This window comes from Candoia aspera, chromosome 10 (assembly GCF_035149785.1).
Source record: "Candoia aspera isolate rCanAsp1 chromosome 10, rCanAsp1.hap2, whole genome shotgun sequence".
NCBI lineage: Eukaryota > Metazoa > Chordata > Lepidosauria > Squamata > Boidae > Candoia > Candoia aspera.
Genome location: NC_086162.1, coordinates 19,900,484 through 19,918,597, shown reverse-complemented (window position 1 = coordinate 19,918,597; position 18,114 = coordinate 19,900,484). Strand labels below are relative to the sequence as shown.

General features: G+C 46.1%; 1 protein-coding gene across 1 annotated transcript; it reads left to right on the top strand.

The window, feature by feature from the left end:
- The first annotated feature begins 5,009 nt into the window (after positions 1-5,009).
- Positions 5,010-13,738, top strand: LOC134503365 (chemerin-like receptor 1). Its single transcript, XM_063312152.1, has 2 exons — positions 5,010-5,100; positions 12,688-13,738. Exon 2 carries the CDS (start codon positions 12,692-12,694, stop codon positions 13,652-13,654), a length of 963 nt encoding a protein of 320 aa, XP_063168222.1. The 5' UTR covers positions 5,010-5,100; positions 12,688-12,691; the 3' UTR covers positions 13,655-13,738.
- Positions 13,739-18,114: the final 4,376 nt, after the last annotated feature.

Here is an 18,114-nt window from a genome sequence, read left to right as displayed (position 1 = left end):
TATCTATCTATCTATCTATCTATCTATCTATCTATCTATCTATCAAATTTAGTTACCACCCATCTCACTCAGAGAGCAACTCTGGGCGGTTTACATAAAACAAGAATAAAATATTAGTTAAAATACAATAAAACAATAAAACGATGCAATAAAAACAGCCCTCTTGATAAATGGTATATTCCAAGAGGTGGATGGTAAAAAGTTCTCAATTTAATTTATTAAATTAACTTAATACAACTATAACTGAATTAAATTAAATTAATTTAACTATAAGAACAGTCTGAGGATGGTACCCTAAGCTCAGGATGGGCTGATCTGAGATCCTTGCTGCTGGATCAGAATGTGCCTATTTATGAATGGCTGCTTATCAAACCTGCCTTTTTATTTGCAGTTCAAGGTGGCACATGGGGCAAGTCTCCCCTCTTCTTATCTCCAAAACAACCCTGCAGGTAAGTTGGGCTAAGAGCAAATTCCTGGGCTGGTTACGGAGTTCTTGGTGCTCCCTGAGCTTGGTTGTTGGCTTGCAGATGTTTCGTTACCCATCTAGGTAACATCATCAGTAACTAGTTGGGTAATGAAACGTCTGAAAGCCAACAACCAATCTCAGAGAGCACCAAGGACACCACAGTTCAACCCTGAGCTACAGATTAGCCTGGTTATCTTGGTGGCTGAGATGAAATCTGAACCTCATTCTCCCTCGCCCACATTTAACTCCTTAACTACATCACAACACAGGGGTGTCCAGGGGAGGGGTCAGAAAAAGTCCAGGTGGTGGCTGCAACCATATGAAACCCCCCCCCCCACTTTTTCATAACCCATGTAAAAAAGAGGTAGGGCTTTGCTTGCATGGCCACCATCTTGACTTTTTTGCCCCCCAGCGCTTGGATGCTCCTGACATTACAGATAATCCATTTAAGAATCCAACTGTTAGCTGTTCTTCCCCCATCATTTTTAACTCAAGGACAAGCAGCTTTTGGAAGCTGACATCACGGATGGGGGGGGGCACAATTTTCAATCTCTGGTTTTGCTTTTAGGGAGCTTGATTTTTTTTTTTAAATGAAATTGGTTTACTAATCCCACCGGTGGCTTAACATGTTTCTTTCACTGCTTCTTGCAGAGGTTGGAATCACCCTCCCTGAATGTTAACACGTTATTGAATTTCAACAGCATTATTGGAGAGAGGTACAGGAAGAGCAACACGTGCCAGAGTGAAAGGTGGTCTCCCCTGTTTTAATTGGAGGGTTAGAAACTGGATGCTTTCTGCGCGCACAATGTGAGCATTGAAACTGAGTTATGATCCACATTCAGATTTGGTAGGAGCCAGCAAGACTTCTTCTGGGGTGTGCAGATGTCTAGAATTCAACCTTGAGTGCTCCTACATTGGTTGCTTTGTTTAAACCAGTGTTTCTCAACCTTGGCAACTTTCAGCTGTGTGGACTTCAACTCCCAGAATTCCCCAGCCAGCATGCGTGGACATCAACTCCCAGAATTCCCCAGCCAACATGCATGGACTTCAACTCCCAGCATGCTGGCTGGGGAATTCTGGGAGTTGAAGTCCACACATCTGAAAGTTGCCAAGGTTGAGAAACACTGGTTTAAACTAATACATAAGCAGAGTGGTGGATGCTGTTGATTGTGGTTTGCAACCTCTAGTTCGTTTGTTGCTCCAAGAACACTTTTTCTGTGGGAGTATGTCATAAATACAACCATTAGAAGACAAAGAATAAATCCTATTACCCCCTTGAACCTAAAGCAAGAATTACACCCCCAGACCATCTTTCTTCATCTTGATGGACTACAGAACCTACCATCTCAAGCCAGGATAGAGCAGTATGATAAAAAGACAGGAAAAGATTGTAAAAAGGAAATAAAATGCCATAGAAACACAATAAAAGCCAAGCCACTGGTTTTTTACCTTCCTCATGATGGTCCCGAATTGCCCCGAAGCAACTTTTCATCATGGAAAAGACTTGGCCCTACAGCTTAGACAAAATTGGTGCTGAAAGACTTTGTTAAAAAAGGGGGTGGGGTGGGGGTGGGGGTGGGGGAGGCTTCTACAGATAATGAGGGCGATTATTTAGAGGTGCAGGAAAGTGGTTGGAAAGAACAAAATTGGAGGGGGTGGGCAATTTGGGGGAAAAGGCAGCTATTTGGTTTTTTATGTTTCCACTCCTAGCACTAAAGATCTCAAAGAATTAATATTGGGAATACAGAAAGCTGTTAAAAGCCTCCCTCTCCTCCTCCACCACCACCACCACCACCACCACCACCACACTTTGGCTGTTTCCCCTGCAATTTTGCTGGGTTGTGATTTTTCTAAAAAGCCATCATCCCGATAAAGGACCCAGCCGGGAGGACCTGCAGGGGTCAAAGAAATCAAGATGGCAGCCACCGCCACCCAGTTGAAGCCTGGCCCTCTTTTTATGTCATAAAAAAGAGGCGGGGCTTTGATTGGATGGATGTGGCTCCTGACTTTATTTTTTTTTACCTGCCTGCAGACATTCCTGCCCTGGCCCTAAATTTGTGGATGCTGAATTTCTACAAATGTAGGGCACATCAATGATATACAGAAAATATATTGCTTTATTTAAGGCAACCAAAACCTGCCCTTTGGTGCCCTGAAGGTTTCCTTCTTCTCTAGTAAGAGGCTTCTGGTTTTCAACCTCATTCTGCCTTTGGATTTCCTTCAAGTTGAATTTTCAAGCTTGCTTCGTGATGGTGAACTGCTTGAGTGCCAGGGCCACTGTCATTTTCCCATTACTCATCTCTACAAGAAGGGTTGTGAAAAGACATCTTTTCCTTGCTGAACTGCCTTTCCAGGATGCAACTCCTGCATCTGTGATGGATAGATGACCTTTGAGGAACCCTTCCCACTTGAGGATGTGGTTACTCTACACTCCAAAGCCCTCAGGAGCTGATCACATCTCCTCCCACACTGTGGAGAGAGAACTGGTTTCTATAGATAAAGCCGCCATTAAAAGGACCAATGTGGGCAGATGGAAGTTTTTTTCCCACTTAAACCCACTGACTTTCAGCCTTGTAGCCATTTTATTTTATTTTATTTTATTTTTTTGTCTTCCAGTTTGACGTCCCACCAGTGAATGTAATAAGCGCTGCTTCTCCCTTAAAAAAAGCATTTGGGGAGGCAGAAAAGTCCCGGGATGAGAAAGTAGGAAAAATTGCATCTGATACATTTGTCCCGTGAGGCAACTGTGACAAGCGAAACTTTTTTGCTAGGGAAATAGGACCTTTTCTGAGGATACCTGTAGTTAACTTCCTGCAAGTTGTATTATTCCAGTAGGTTCTTGATAGTCCCACACAGACAAATTTTCTGGCTGGAAATTGTTAACACTGAAGAAGCTAAATATAGGATCAAGAAGAATAAGGACAAATTACTGGAAGCCGTTTTCAGAGTGTTATTACCCATTCCACCACTCATCAGCTGGCGAGTCATAATCACCGTACCGTAGGCAGAAGTTTTACAACCAAAGTTTTTTCCAGCACTAGAATTAAGCCCCAATACTATGACAAGAAAAGTGGCACCTGACAAACTCCTGCCTGTTGTAGGATTGACAAAAACGTGGAAAACCTGCCCCCTTCCACAGAATGCAGGGTTGGGTTTATAGTACACACCAAGTCTTGATTTGCTGAAGCATAGTTTCTTAAAGAAAGCCAGCCTGGCGGGATTCACACAACATGGCAAACTGTGTATTGGGGTTTAAAGTTCAGAAAGACTGGGTTTCATACCATGCAAGAGGCCAACGCTCACATGAATGCTTAGCCCAATGTGTAAACCCAGGCAGTGGCTTTTACCTAGAGCTCAATAGGCATCTTCTGATGAAGAGTTCAATGAAACTCAAAAGCTTGCATGCAGTGATAATAAAATATTAAAAGATATCCCTTTGGGGACCCATATCAGGTATATGAAGAAGTATCAAAAATAGTGAATCACATTTAGAGTATTTTCCTCCCCAATTGCAGCAGATCTTCCAACAATCCCATAATAGAGACCAGTGTCTTTTCTATCTTGTACTAATCAATATATTCCATTGCATTTTTTAAAAAAATGTGGTTTCTTATCCCTAGCCACTCCAAGGCCTTTTTGCAGAAGGCAGTCTATAAATATCATAATTTAAAACTGTGGCCAAACAGGATGAGGTCTTGAAGCTGAGCGATAGCAACTGACATTTGCATTTTCCTTTCCTTTCACATCCTTTTGGCTCCAGAATGTATGTGAGCCCCCGGGAGCATGCCAGACTCTCACTTGATGTAAAGGGATCCCTGTTAGCCACGTGGCTGGCCCCAAACCGGGCAGCTGCCAGAACCTGCTGCCCCTTGCAAGTCACTTGACCTGCTCTCCATCTCAGGGCCATCTTAGAGCGTGCAAACTGGGAGTGGAAGATGGAGATCCAGCTGCACTCACACCCACCCCACGAACTTGAGAAGGGAGAGTTCCCTTTTGATCTTCTCCATTTGATTGGACAGCTGGACCAGCTTTGTTAAGCCCGGGTACCACCTTGGTTGCCACCTCTTATTTTTATCTATCTATCATCTATCTATCTATCTATCTATCTATCTATCTATCTATCTATCTATCATCTCACACATACGCACAACACAGAGAGATACACGCACACACATGCAAACAAGCCACAATCAGTCCAGTGCAACTTATATACACACACAAACACACCCACACATACACAGAGGCATACAGACGCACAGACACATGCAAACGAGCCCAGTGCCACATCCAGATATATACACAACACACACACACACACACAGGCATGGACACCGAGTCAGACCGACCCACACACATGCAAACAAGCCACAAGCCACCTCTCAAGGAACAGCTAATCTGCTTCATTCATCTGCTTCTTTCACACGCCATCCGGGTTTCAGTTTGACGGAGGGCACCGCCACCTCCTCCTCCTCTTCTCTGCCGGAGCCCAGGTAGTCCCTGCCTGGGTCTGGACCGAGCAGCATCTCCCCTGCCGGAGTTCTCTTCTCTCCTCCTGCCGATGGCCAGCAAGGGGGGCAGCTGGAAAACTCTCCTCCTCCTCATCTTGGAGAGGCAGCAAATGCCACTGAAGTAAGGTGAGTGGAGTCCCGCAAAGGGCTGCTGGGTTCACCCCCTCGGGAGAAATAATAGGAATAAAATGGTGAGAAGAAGGGAGGCCTTTCTAAAACGACTCCCCCACCCCCAGGTTATGTTTATTGTTCCGACCACTTAGTCTATTACAGATGATGACTGCTATTACTACTTAGAGATGGTGTGCAGAGAAGCTCTAACCAACAGGCTTTCTAGAGGCATTATTATTATTATTATTATTATTATTATTATTATTATTATTATTATTATTATTAATGTACAACCTGAAAACAGCAGCTCCCTCTAATGATGGCTTTTACGCCACCCCGAAGAGGAAGCGGAATAAGTTTGAGCTTGTCCAGCCAACTCCTGATTCGACCCACCTGTTCATGGAACTGCACAGCTGCCCTCTCTGTTATGTGCCCTTTAATGCACCCTGGAAGACGCTGCTCCCCTTTTCAGTTAATTAGCTAGAAGAGGCAGTAATGCAGCCGCAAATTACGGACAGACGATCAGACGGGAAAGAATTGAAAGAGGTGGAGGAAACTATTTGAAAGGGAGGAAACACACTCAGTGGTTGGATTCACACAACATGCTAAACCAGGCTCGAATGAAGCACCTTGTGGGAACCCAGTCATTGTCTTTGCATGTTGAATGAACCAGACAACTCATTAAAATAGTTTGTTTGAGCCTGACAGGTTGTGTGAACACAGGGATTGTGTTTTGTTAACCAGGGTTTGGCTTGTTGTGTGAACACAGCCACAGAGACAGCCTGTTGTGTGAACACAGCCTATATTCTAACATAGTCCATTGTGACTTGCATTTTGGACTGGCAGACACTGGTTTGACCAATCAAAAGAGGGTTCTCTAATTCTGAGGAGTCAGTTGGGAATTTTGAGAACATGTGTGGGACACTTGCACAAAATGATGGCCAGGGTAGCTGTGGCGAAGCACAGAACACCCATTTACTAAGAAGCAAAAAAAAAAAAAAAAAGTTCTGAACTTCATCTCCCATTTTTATTTTCTGAGAATGTCCCAGAGGTCTAGGTGGCCTCTAGGGGAATGACTAGAAACATGGCTTATGCCTCAGGCTGGCACTTTGTTCAGAGCACACTAGTTTGCCATTCATTTTTTTAAAATTAAAATCATCTTTTAAAAACAAATAAAATTAGAGACAGCAGGGAACTTGGCTAATGCCCAGGAACATATTGGCACATTGTCTTTCCTCTAGGTGCCACATGCTGGGGATTCAGGGACTGTGTTGCTTGACGGCAATTCTAAGTTCTCTCTTCCACAGACTTTCTGCAAGAGAAAAAAAAAAAAAGCAGCAGATGCAGTGGGCAAAACATTAAGTAGGTTACACATGGATTTCTGCCTCCCTGCACAAATTCTGTGAGTGGAGCCGTCACTGCCCAGAAAAGCTCTCTAGGAAATTCAGGAACAGGGCACCAGTTACTTATCTGTTATACATCCCATCTTTCATTCAGGAGCTCAAGAGGGCATGCATAACGCTCCCTCCTTCATTTTTCCTTGCAACAACCACCCTGTGAGGTAGGTAGGGTTGAGAGAAAGAGAGAGAGAGAGAGATACTGGCTCAAAGTCATGCAAGGAGCATTTGTGGCTGAGTGGGACTAGAGCCTGGGTCTCCAGCATCTTCAGCACTCCACTGCCAGGATGCTCATAGCCGATGGTCCACCCACGGTTGATGGTCCAAGAATCCTTGTTCTCACCAAACTAGAAGACAACTTGGCCTCTTCTTTAAAAGACACACACACACACACACACACACACAGAAACCCTCCAGTAGAATGGTCACATTCCTTACAGCAGTCTTCCCCAACCTGGTGCCCCTTGGAAGAGTGGGACAACATATTTCATCACTCCCAGCCAGAAAAGCCAGTGATGGCTGCCAGATCGAGGAAGGCTATAACAAATTCGGGTTTCTTGGATGCTTGCTCCCAAGGACTATTGCTCATCTCCCATCCATGCCCAGCCGGGTTATGCCGCACACCTATCCTCAGTCCATGGGGAGGGGGGAATAACTCCTCTCATAGAGTGAATCGGCGGGACCCCATTTCGGGAGGCGGGAGCTGCACCGTGTTTCCTCGTGAAAAGGGGCGCGTGGAAGCCTTCGGTACTTGCTGCACAGGCGCGACCGCCTCTAAGAAAAAGGGCGGAAGGGGCTTGCGGGCGCTTTCGGCGTTTGCCCTTGGCTAGAACGAGCCGCTGGCCCGCTGGGGGCCCTAGATATGATGATGGGGGGGGGGAGGCGCCTTCAAGCCACAAGCCATCCTTTTCAGGGAGTTCCAGCTGCTGAGATGCCCCAACTTGCCAAACCCAAGTTTATGGAATCAGCCGCGATCGACTGGCCTGACCCATAACCCAAGCCAATCCCCAAACCAGCCAAGGCGGAGCGGGGAAGCGCGAGTGGCCGCAACGGGGCGGAGGGCGGTGGGGGTCGTGGCGGTGGGCGCAGTGGGCTCCCAGCTCCGTCCCCGCTTTCCCGCTCCTCCGACGAAGCGCGCCCAGCGGCTCGGCACAGCGCGGCGCCGCCCGCCCGGCCTTTCCGGAGCGCGGGGCTAATGGGGCTCGGCAGCTCTGGAGCACGTGGCCGCCGCCCCCTGCTGGCTGGGGGCTCCCAGGAGCGCCGGAGCCCGGCTAGCTCATCCGGTTGCCTTATTATCAACCAGCCGGCCCTCGCGCGGACAAAGGCAGGCGGGGCGCCGGGACTGATTCGCCGGAGAGCTGAGCCTGCGCGCAGGCGGATCTGTCCTGCCCTGCCCGGGGATGGCGAACGACGGAGGCGGCAGGAGGGTGGCTTCCCGGCTGTTTCCGCACGGTACGCCGACCGCGAGTTGCCGAACTAAAACCACGGTCCTGGTTTGCCCTGGTGAACCATCGAGCGATCAACCGAGCTGGGCTCGCGTAATCCGCCCAGCACCAAACGCGCGCCCACGCCAAGCAGGTGGTGTGAATACAGCAGCGGAGTGTTTTAGGAGGCTGAGGAAGGGTCTTGTGGGAATATAGCCACAAAACCACACCCGGGTGAACTGCATGGAGTGCTGATCGTCCAGCGTAGCGTGTGAATCCGGAAACCCGGCATGAGCAAGTCCTGGTTAGATTAGGCGTCGGAAAGCCTGCCTTGGGACACAGCCTGCATCCCTCACCCTGGGCTGTTCTGATTGGGGCTGCAGATGGTTGCCCTTCATTGCCATCTGGCAAGTCAGTCCCCCAGCCCTCTCTAGACCATTCAGTTTCCCCAGATGGGAATCCTGGGTTGAGAGAAGGCTAGCCCTGTTGGACATCAGCTTTTACCTGCCCGCCTTCTTACACCTTTTGTTCAACCAGTAGAAGCTCAGGTGGATGCAAGAAAATGGTGGTGGGGCACTTTTAATAAAACAATCTTTACCCTCATTTATATATTCATTCTCTCAGCCAGGCTTGGAGTGATGGACATCTATTGAATTTCTGCTTCTTTAAAAGGAAAAAAAAAACTGTCCTGAAACTACAGTTATTTTGATCATGCCCCAAGTTATAGGGCAGGTCGCATTATGTGGGTTCCTCTGCCCTCTTTGTCAGAAATTCCAGGAGTGTCTGGAAAAACTGGCTTGCAAACATTCCAGTTGCAAAGGAGACATTTCCAGGGTTCTGTTGCAATGGATTACAACTCCCATCATCCAGGGCAGTGTTTCTCAACCTTGGCAAGTTTAAGATGCGTGTACTTCAACTCCCAGATTTCCCCAGCCAGCATTCCCAGAATTCTGGGAACTGAAGTCCACACGTCTTAAAGCACATTGGCTGGAGAATTCTGGGAGTTGAAGTCTACACATCTTAAACGTGCTGAGGTTGAGAAACACTGCCCTGGGGGATGGGTAATGTCATACAGTATGTGTGTGGAAGCCACCCCTATAAAGGGGAGCTACGCAAAGAGAAAAATTAGCTTTGCCCTGGCCACCTGGTGATAGAAGGTGTAGAACACTTTAGCTTTAATATGCCATGGTACTATTAACACTCTCATTAAGTATAAATTCAATCAGAACAGCTGCCTTGGAAGATGCAGTGCGGTCCTGTCGAATGTCCATCCGTGTCTTCTTCTGTACTCGTAAACAAATGCTTCCATTTTCTTCCCCTTCTAAACACACACCTAGAGAAAAGTACTACAAACGTACTTTTGCAATGTTCTGGTCATACCTGAGTGAGGAATTTGCATTTTCCTCCCCAACTGCTCAAGTTACCAGTTTGGGTTTACTCTTCAGAGTAAGCTGGGGATTACTCAACCCTGGTTTGCACCAAGATAAACATGGTTGGGTTCAGGCAGCATTCCGGAGAACACCGAGGTGTAATAGGCTGTGTGAAGCCACCTGCAAAGAAAAGAAGAAATACGCTTTGGAAAACTCTGATAGGACCACCACTGGTTCTGAAACACACATGATGAAATGCAGAAGTGAAGTCTGAAACACCAAAGGGTTCTCCCTCAACTTGAAAAAATGCACTGGTTTCTTATGCCCTAAAGTGGTGTGTGGTTAAGGTGGTTCATGATTTGTGGGTTTTGCTGCAAAAGAGCCAGTAGGAAAATCAAACAATTGGAGGTTTGGTTCACACATCAAACTAAGCCCTGCCATTCAGGCAGATGGGGATGGGCTCAAGTTTTAGGCAGCGGAGCAAGATTATTTAATTTTGGGGCTTGTTTTAAGTAGCAAATGTAGCCATTTGTCCATCATCAATTAAGGTGCCTCTCATGGTTGAGCAACATCTGGAATCTGCTCCTAGATTGCACCCCACACACACACAGAGTTGCAGCTCTCCCTCCCAGCCATCCCCAGTAAATCCAAACCAACAGTAACTAAATAACCCCACTGCAGTGGCAGGGTTGCATAACAGGTTCACATTATTATGTGGGCTTGCCAGCAAGCAACAAGCAGGCCTAGAAGCAATGAACTCTTCTGTTTGATATCCTGCTGATTTTATGTTTTCAGCTCTGAAATGCCCTGTGTTGGATTGAAATTAACCAGTGCATCAACCAGCTTCCTCTGTGTTGCCAAAAGGGTAATCACACTTCAAAAGTCTGGATGTTATTGCCAGCCACAAAATCTAAAGCCTAGCTAGGGAACTGACAGGGTGTTGAGGAACGCATGATTGGTCAGAGGTTGTCCAATGAAGTAAACGACTTGCGGAGATCTGACCCTCTTGCAGAAGGGTTTTGAAATCAGGCTAAGTGCCAGGAATGGCCAGAGAGCTGCCAGTTGTCCATCCTGAGTCAAAGATGTCTTAGGAAACACGCATGCACACACAGCCTCCCTGCAAATTCTCTCCGACCAAACTCAGCCATGTTCTACACTCCAAACTCAACTGTCTTTTTGCTGGCCAGGTTGCAAACAGGGAAACTAAATCCACATCCTGTTTTCATCGGTTGATTCAGATATAATCCATGAATATGCAACCACTTCTTTGGCCTCAAGGCTGCGTAACTCAGAATGCAATCCACTGGAACATTCACCCACGGCACTGCAAAGCATGGAAGCCCGGCACAAAGTTGAAGGCATTCAGGATGACTGCGTTCTGCTGGTGGGATCCGGCTGTACCCCTTGCCGACACTCTTCAGAACGCACCCACACCCACACCCCTACCCATCTTCCAGAGGTCACACGCTGAACCTGCTTTGTGGCTCAGCTTGTGCCACTTGGCAACTCTCATTTCACCTGGCAACCAAGCCTTGTGCAATCCCATGGCAACTTTCTAGCTTTGAATAGAAGCTCATTCATTGCTGTTCTTGCTCCCCTATGCAATATTTCTAACAATGTTAGAAGATAATATTGTAACCAGAGCAACAGAGGCTGCCCTTGAAAATTTCCATTACAGAGGTAGGAAGAGGGGGAAATAGACATGACTGGGGTGATAGGTGGAGTAGAGGAGGTGGATTTCAGCTCAGCCAAGAGCACACTCAGCTGCTTTGGAGAGGAAAATTCAGGAACGTAGAGTTTTCCATTCAATCCAGTCTCTCTGAGCTACTGGCTGAATATATTGACAGATGGCTGGTTTTCTTTTCTAATTTCTAATTTCCTCCCTCCTTTCCCCCTGCACTGCACTGAACTAAGTGACCAAGACTGGAATGCTTGTATCTGTGTGAGAGGCCCTCTCCCTGCTTTGTCCTAAATCATAGTTTGCTTAACCATGGTTAGAGTAAAATCCAGTTGGCTGGGTTTGCCTAGTGCACCAACTGAAAACAGTGGCTGGTTGCTGGGTTTCACAAGTTGCGCTCTGTGGAATCCCAATCTACTACGTGGTGGCTTAGTGCAACCCACAAACCCTGACTGAGCAGGGAAAGTTACCAGGAGGACACGTATGATGCCTTGCAATTCTTTTGATCCCAGCTTGCTCCACACACATCCTCTGCCACTGCAGAACCCAAAAGTGTTGTCCTCATTTATTTATTCGTTCACTGCACAATTGCCTGTGCAATTCCCTTAATGCAGCTTTCATCATTTCATTTGGTACCCATTGCTCACTGAGCAGATATGGAAAGAAGCTGAGCGGGGTTGGACCTGGTTAGTACTTAGATGGGGGATCACCAGAAAATTTCAGGACTGTAAGCTAAACTGGGAAGTTGAAAAACTATCCTGGAAAAAGGCAAGGGCAGATGTGGTCCACGTTGTCGCCAGGAGCTGACTGCAACCAGGAGTCTTCTTTCCTTTAATGTAGCTTTGCTCCTGTTTATCGAGAAGTAGGTCTTAGCCAAGCTAGAGAGCAGTTCTGACTTTCCACCACAACCAGTCCCACAGAGCTTCCTGTTCAAGGAAGCCACACATGCTTATGCTACGTACGGTACTCAAATTATATCACAGTTTGTCCACTGAAGCTATAGTGCAGAGGTAAGCAGTTCATAGTCCTCCAGATGCTGTTAGACTGCAACTTGGGAGAACCGGTGTAGCATAGCACATTGTTAAGGTGATGATCTAGATCAGTGTTTCTCAGCCTTGGCCACTTTAAGATGGGTGGACTTCAACTCCCAGAATTCCCCAGCCAGCATGAAGAATTCTGGGAGTTGAAGTCCACCCATCTTACAAGTGGCCAAGGTTGAGAAACACTGGTCTAGAACCACAGAGCTGGTGCAGTAACATTGACCAGTCACCCTCTGTCAACTCAACATATCTCAAGAAGTTGTGGCAGTTGGGATAAAAACAAGAGCCTCAAGGATGCTGCCTTGAGTTCCCAAAGAAAAGGCAGGCTATAAATGCCATACATTCCCACTATTGGCCATGCTGGAGCTATGGGGAGATTCAGCAGCTGAGACATTGCCCAGCCCTGAATCCTCAGGGTTCCTGTGTCAACTGTTAGAATTCGTACTCTTCAGGATAAGACTCCATAAGCCCTGATGTCCATAAGCTGGGATGAGCACAGTCGCATTTTTCAGATGCAGTACAAATCTAATATTCTGTAGCGCAAGGGTGGGGACATTATCATCAATAGCTTTGTGGCCCTGGGAGATAATTCGCTTTTCAGTAAACATGTGGCCCCTGGCAAAGAAATTGCACTGACTGGTCTGGATGACCAATAATCCTGGATCTTCAGCCTTGTTCTTGTCTCTTTGACAGGGAGATGTCAACAAACCCAACTGCCAATGGCTCCTCCTCCCATGAGCTCGTGGAGGAAAGCTCTGTGCGGGACGTCATAAAGATTATCACAGGGGTGATTTTCAGCTTCATCTTTCTGGCTGGTGTGACTGGGAACGGGGTAGTCCTGTGGGTCACTGGGTGGAAGCTTCGATGGACCTCCAACACCGTTTGGTTCTTCAACCTTGCCTTAGCTGACTTAGCATCCACCTCCCTCATATTTGTCACAGTACTCAACTTGGCTCTCGACCTGCATTGGCCCTTTGGCTCTGTGGCTTGCAAAGTGGCCAATTGCCTGTTCGGGCTGAGTGTGTGCAGTGGTGTGCTGTTACTAAGCTCCATCAGTGTGGATCGCTGTGTGCTGGTGGTGGCCCCTGTCTGGTGCCAGAACTACCGCACCCCACGACTCACCTGGGCGGCTTGTGGATTCCTCTGGCTGCTGTCTTTGGCATTCTTCGTTCCCAGCTCATACTTCTTCACCCAGGTCTCTGTGGATAATAATAATCGGACCTCCTGCAACAACCTGGACATCTTTCAGGACTGGCAGCAAGCTGAAGTCCTCACTATTTGCATTTTTCTCTATCAGTTCCTTCTTCCCTTACTGGTTATCTCCATCTCCTACACAATCCTGGTGGTGACCATGTGCAGGAAGAAGCTTAACAAATCCAGCAAACCCTTTCTGGTAGTCACCAGGGTGGTCTTCTGTTTTTTCCTCTGTTGGCTCCCCTATCACGCTTTGGCTCTGGCCAGGATCTCGATGGATCTCGTGCCTGAGGCCATGCGTCTGGTGGCCATCCCGCTCTCCAAGTGTCTGGCCATGTTCAACAGTTGCATCAACCCCCTGCTTTATGTCTTTGTAGGGCAAGAATTCCAGGATGCAGTCAGAAGATCCTTGCTGCAGGTCTTCAAGACAGCTTTTGAGGAAGCACCTCTGTCAGCCAATGTCTGAGAGATGTGGCCAGGAAAGCTGCTCTCTCAGGATTTCACTGGCAAAAGGGGGCATTCTCGGATTATTGGGAGGGGTGGAGAAAGTTACAATTGGAGGGATAAAAAACTAGAGTGTTTTTTTTAAAATAAAGAACAGGAGGAAAGTGAAAATCATGAGATAATTAGTGCATCACCTTTGGGCAACGTAAGCATAGAACCACTGAATGCGCACAACCCTGCTAAATAAGGATTTCTCCATTTTTGTCAATGCTGGCTTCCTTCTTTTCCTCACTAGTATATAGTGAATCTTACATGTGTCTGCTCAAACGTCAATCCCCACTGAGCTCCCTGGGGCTTACCCTTATGTAAGTGAAAAAGTTTGCTGCCTTACTTCAGCTAGTACAGTTATGCATATGGCCTTTCTGATGTTTCTCAGCCCAACTGCTCCATCTCTGGACTTGCAGCAGCTTGTGGAGAAGCCCTCCTGCCTATAAGCGCTCAAATGCTCTCCCCTCCAAATCTTTTGGGTCACGCCAGGGACTCCTTGATGCCTCAGGGTGGGGGAGGAATTGGAACTGTTCCCTACCTCCCTGCCTCAAAATGTAAATTACTGGAAAGCAAAGCCTGCAAAAAAAAAAAAAAATCCCACTGTTTGGTGTATTTCTGTCACGGCTGCCAGTAGCTGGCCACCAGGCCATCTTTTCTAGGAGACTTCATTCCATTCCATGCATTCACCCCCCGCTTCCATTTTCCTTATAAAAATACAAGGTTTCCCTCAAGCTGAGCCTGGTTCTTGGTGGCAAAAATACATCAAGGCTGTTTTCTAGGCATCAGGCGGAAATGATTTGCTGCTGCTTTCTCTGGAGATTTGTTTTTTGACTACCCAGTCTAGCTAATAACCCTGGGACTCCTATACATAACAGTGTTCCACAATCTCAGCAACTTTAAGATGTGTGGACTTCAACTCCCAGAATTCCCCAGCCAGCATGCTGGCTGGGGAATTCTGGGAGCTGAAGTCCACAAATGCTGGCTGGGGGATTTTGGGAGTTGAAGCCCACACATCTTAATGTTGCCATATTTGAAAAACGCTGATTTAGTGTGATGTCAGAGCTTTGGAACTGTAGAGTCAGAGCCCAAGGAATTATAAGAAAACTAAACAGTCCCATTCTTTACCTAATTAATGCAAAGCATCCCTTCTCTAGGGGATCCTCCCCCACGGCATCTCTTTTCTCTTAGGTAGCCTAGGAGTTTTTCTGAAGCGAAATTTTCAGGGTGCCATTTTTAGGAAGCATTGGTATATAAATCAATTCTTTCGAAAGTCTGCAACAGGCTTCCTGTGTGTACACCTATGGGGCCTTTTTAGTTAAGCTGTTTTTTAATCAATCACTTCTATCAATTAAATAATTGTTCAGGGGGGAAAAACAGGCCAATGCTCCTGGTTATTTTGAAGAAAGTCCTCTGACTGAGTTTAGTCTGAATGTTTCCCTTTGAGGCAAAGGTTTGAGCCCAGTGCATTATTTAATCAGAAACAGTTTCATCTATTATCAAGGAAGGTTGCCCACCCTCTAAGTCAGCATTCAGATAGGATTATATTCTTGGTCAACTCTACTTTTAAGATTAATTAAGAGGATCCTTGTACCACTTTTCTCCTTAAAAAGAGTAGGAATTCTCCTTTGTTTCTTGAAGCTTACTAGCAGAGGCTCTCATTTACCCTGAAATTATTTCTGGTTGTAAGGATCACCAACAAGAATCATGCAGTAGCCTAGCTACCATTATCCCATCCTTCACAAGGTCCTGGGGTGAATAATAGTCACTATTAATTAGATAACTGAAAGCAAGAGAGTGGCCTTCCTCTAGAATGGGTAGGACAACTTCATCCAGATCATAATAATGAATTGGACCAACCTTTTTTACTTTTTGTAGAGCATGGGGTGGGGGTGGGGGTGGGGGTGGGGGAGAGATTTCACCTAATTTGCCTCTTGGAGAAAAACACTCACTGCACTACCAAGGTTGGGTGACCTGTTCTTGAGGCTAGCCCAGTGTTTCTCCACCTTGGCAACTTTAAAGATATGTGGACTTCAACTCCCAGAATTTCTCAGCCAGCATGAAGAATTCTGGGAGTTGAAATCCACACATCTTAAAGTTGCCAAGGTGGAGAAACACTGGGCTAGAGAAGCAGGATTGGGAAGGTGAATCTTCCCAACGAGAAGATAATCTCAAATTTTCAAAGAAAACAAAGAAATGCTGGTTTGTCTGGATTTTCATCTGCAAGAAGGCTTCTAAGACCATTTATGGTCTAGAGAGTTGGAGAGCCTCTTTCCAGAGTTTTAAAGAAGAGTTTGTTTTCTGGATGGCTGCAGACTGGAGACTCTTCACTCAATTTTGTGGCTGATTTCAAGGATTCCATAATCTCCCTTACTCCAGATCAAGTTTCCAACAGGGGAAAAGTGGACATAGAGGTGAATCTTCTATGAGTAAGAAGTAACTAAGTGGAAGTGTTACATCTTTTGGAATGGATATATCATATCAATTCCTGAGCCAGGAAAAATCTCAAGGCATTCATGTCACTTTTCATCAATGATGAGGGCTAGAAATTTGATTTTTATGTACGGATAGTGAGGACCTGCCCAGCTGTCATGAAATACAAGACTCTGATGCCCAAAATACTCTTTGGCCATTATACCAAGAGGTGTATTCTTAAATCTCTAAAGTTCTCAGCATACAGCTTCCATCAACACCTTCATGATCATCTGCAAGAGATTTTCTGTGGGCAAGGGAAGACCGTATGCCTGTTAAATAAAACCGGTCTCTTAAAACATAAAACTTTGTTTAATCTGTAAGTACTACTCTGTATAAATGGTTGAAAAACCCTACAAATGTTTGATGAAATCCAGAGTTCCAACAGAATCTGTTTCAAACACCATGTCCACTTCTGCATCTGGAAAAGAGCATTAACAAACTGAACCCACGTTGAGAAAAGAACCAGCATGGTGAGAACGAGTTCAAGATTCAACAAGTACGTCATAGAGCTGGATTTGCTTAGCTGGAAGACTGACAGTCTTCAAGTAATTGATATGTTGCCATGAACACAGAAGTCCCGATTTTCCAGCGTGCGTAACTAAAATCAACACCCGGACTGTGCAGGAAAGTGAATTCCAGCCAACCAGCAACCAAACTGTCTAACAATTAATGGCGCAGGATGTCTCAAGTGATGGCTTCCTCTTCTCTGGAGCATTTCAGCAAAACATGGACAGCACTGCACGTTTTGCATCAAGCAAAGACTCAGACTAAAAAGTGCCTATTCTTGATTGTGGTCCAGGCCCATAGCTAGCCTAGACCTTCAGGGGGAGGCATAGAACAGGTGGGGAAGCTTATCTGCTGCCTTAAAATTTAGAGATGGAGAATTTAGGGAGGGTAGTCCTCCCCGGCCATCAGGAAAGCTCCTAACACATCTTACATCTTAATGTGCCTGGAGAAAATTATTCAAAATGCAGGGGAGGAACCACATGCATTTTTGAAAAAAGAATGCACATTCACTTTTACAAGGTTGTGTTTACCCACTTTTAACCAGACTTGTATTAAGCCTAGCAGCTGCAGCTGCCCAGCACGTGTTCTCATCTTTTGCTAGCATTTTATGGCATAGTATGTTATCTGAACTCAGCCTGTTTGGTTAGTTAGCTTATGGCTTGATGTATCACACAAATGCAGATGTGTTTAGTTACCGCGTTCACCATAGCCTAAGTGTAAAATCAAGTCACTTTTGGGGGGTTGTCCTGACCTCATCCCTACATTTTTCTCAGCATAGCTGTCAATGCACTGCCTGAAGTCCAAGCACCACTCCAGAAAAAAAGGCGTACCCTTGATTAAACCACTTTTGTGGCCTCTTCTAGCCCTGTATCCATTTCATCATAGACTAGAACTTCATCTGAGTAAATTCTGTAACTGGCCAATAAGCATCAACAGTAGACATATTCTTAAGCAAGTCTTCTTGTGCTAGTTTAAAATACCCCCCCCCTTTTTTGAAGAAAATGTCTACCTGCTGTGTCCTCCTCGTTTTCTTAACAAGGGATATTGCTGAGATTTCACCTCTACAAGTGGATTGTTCATTTTCCTTTGTATGTGATGATGTAGTAGTTATGGGTACTTTTTCCAGGCAGAAGCATCATTTAACTTACTGAGATTGAGTGCAGAAAGGGTGCTGTTGAACTGGACTGTATCTAACTTGATTGCATTCCAGGCATCACAGTGATAAACTTTTTAGATTGCCATGAGAGAGATGAAGAAAGGCAGGAAAAGGCATGTTTTGTGGGGAAAAGAACATTTATGTCCCCCAACAGCAGCACCCCAGGTGCTTTAGGGGAACCTTTTCTGAATCAGACAGGAAATCACTGTTTGTGTCCCACAAAATGAAGAGGCCTGCATAGTGTGTCAAGACCTGACCATTTGAAATCAGGCTGTCTGAACTGCTTTAGCAGAGCTCAC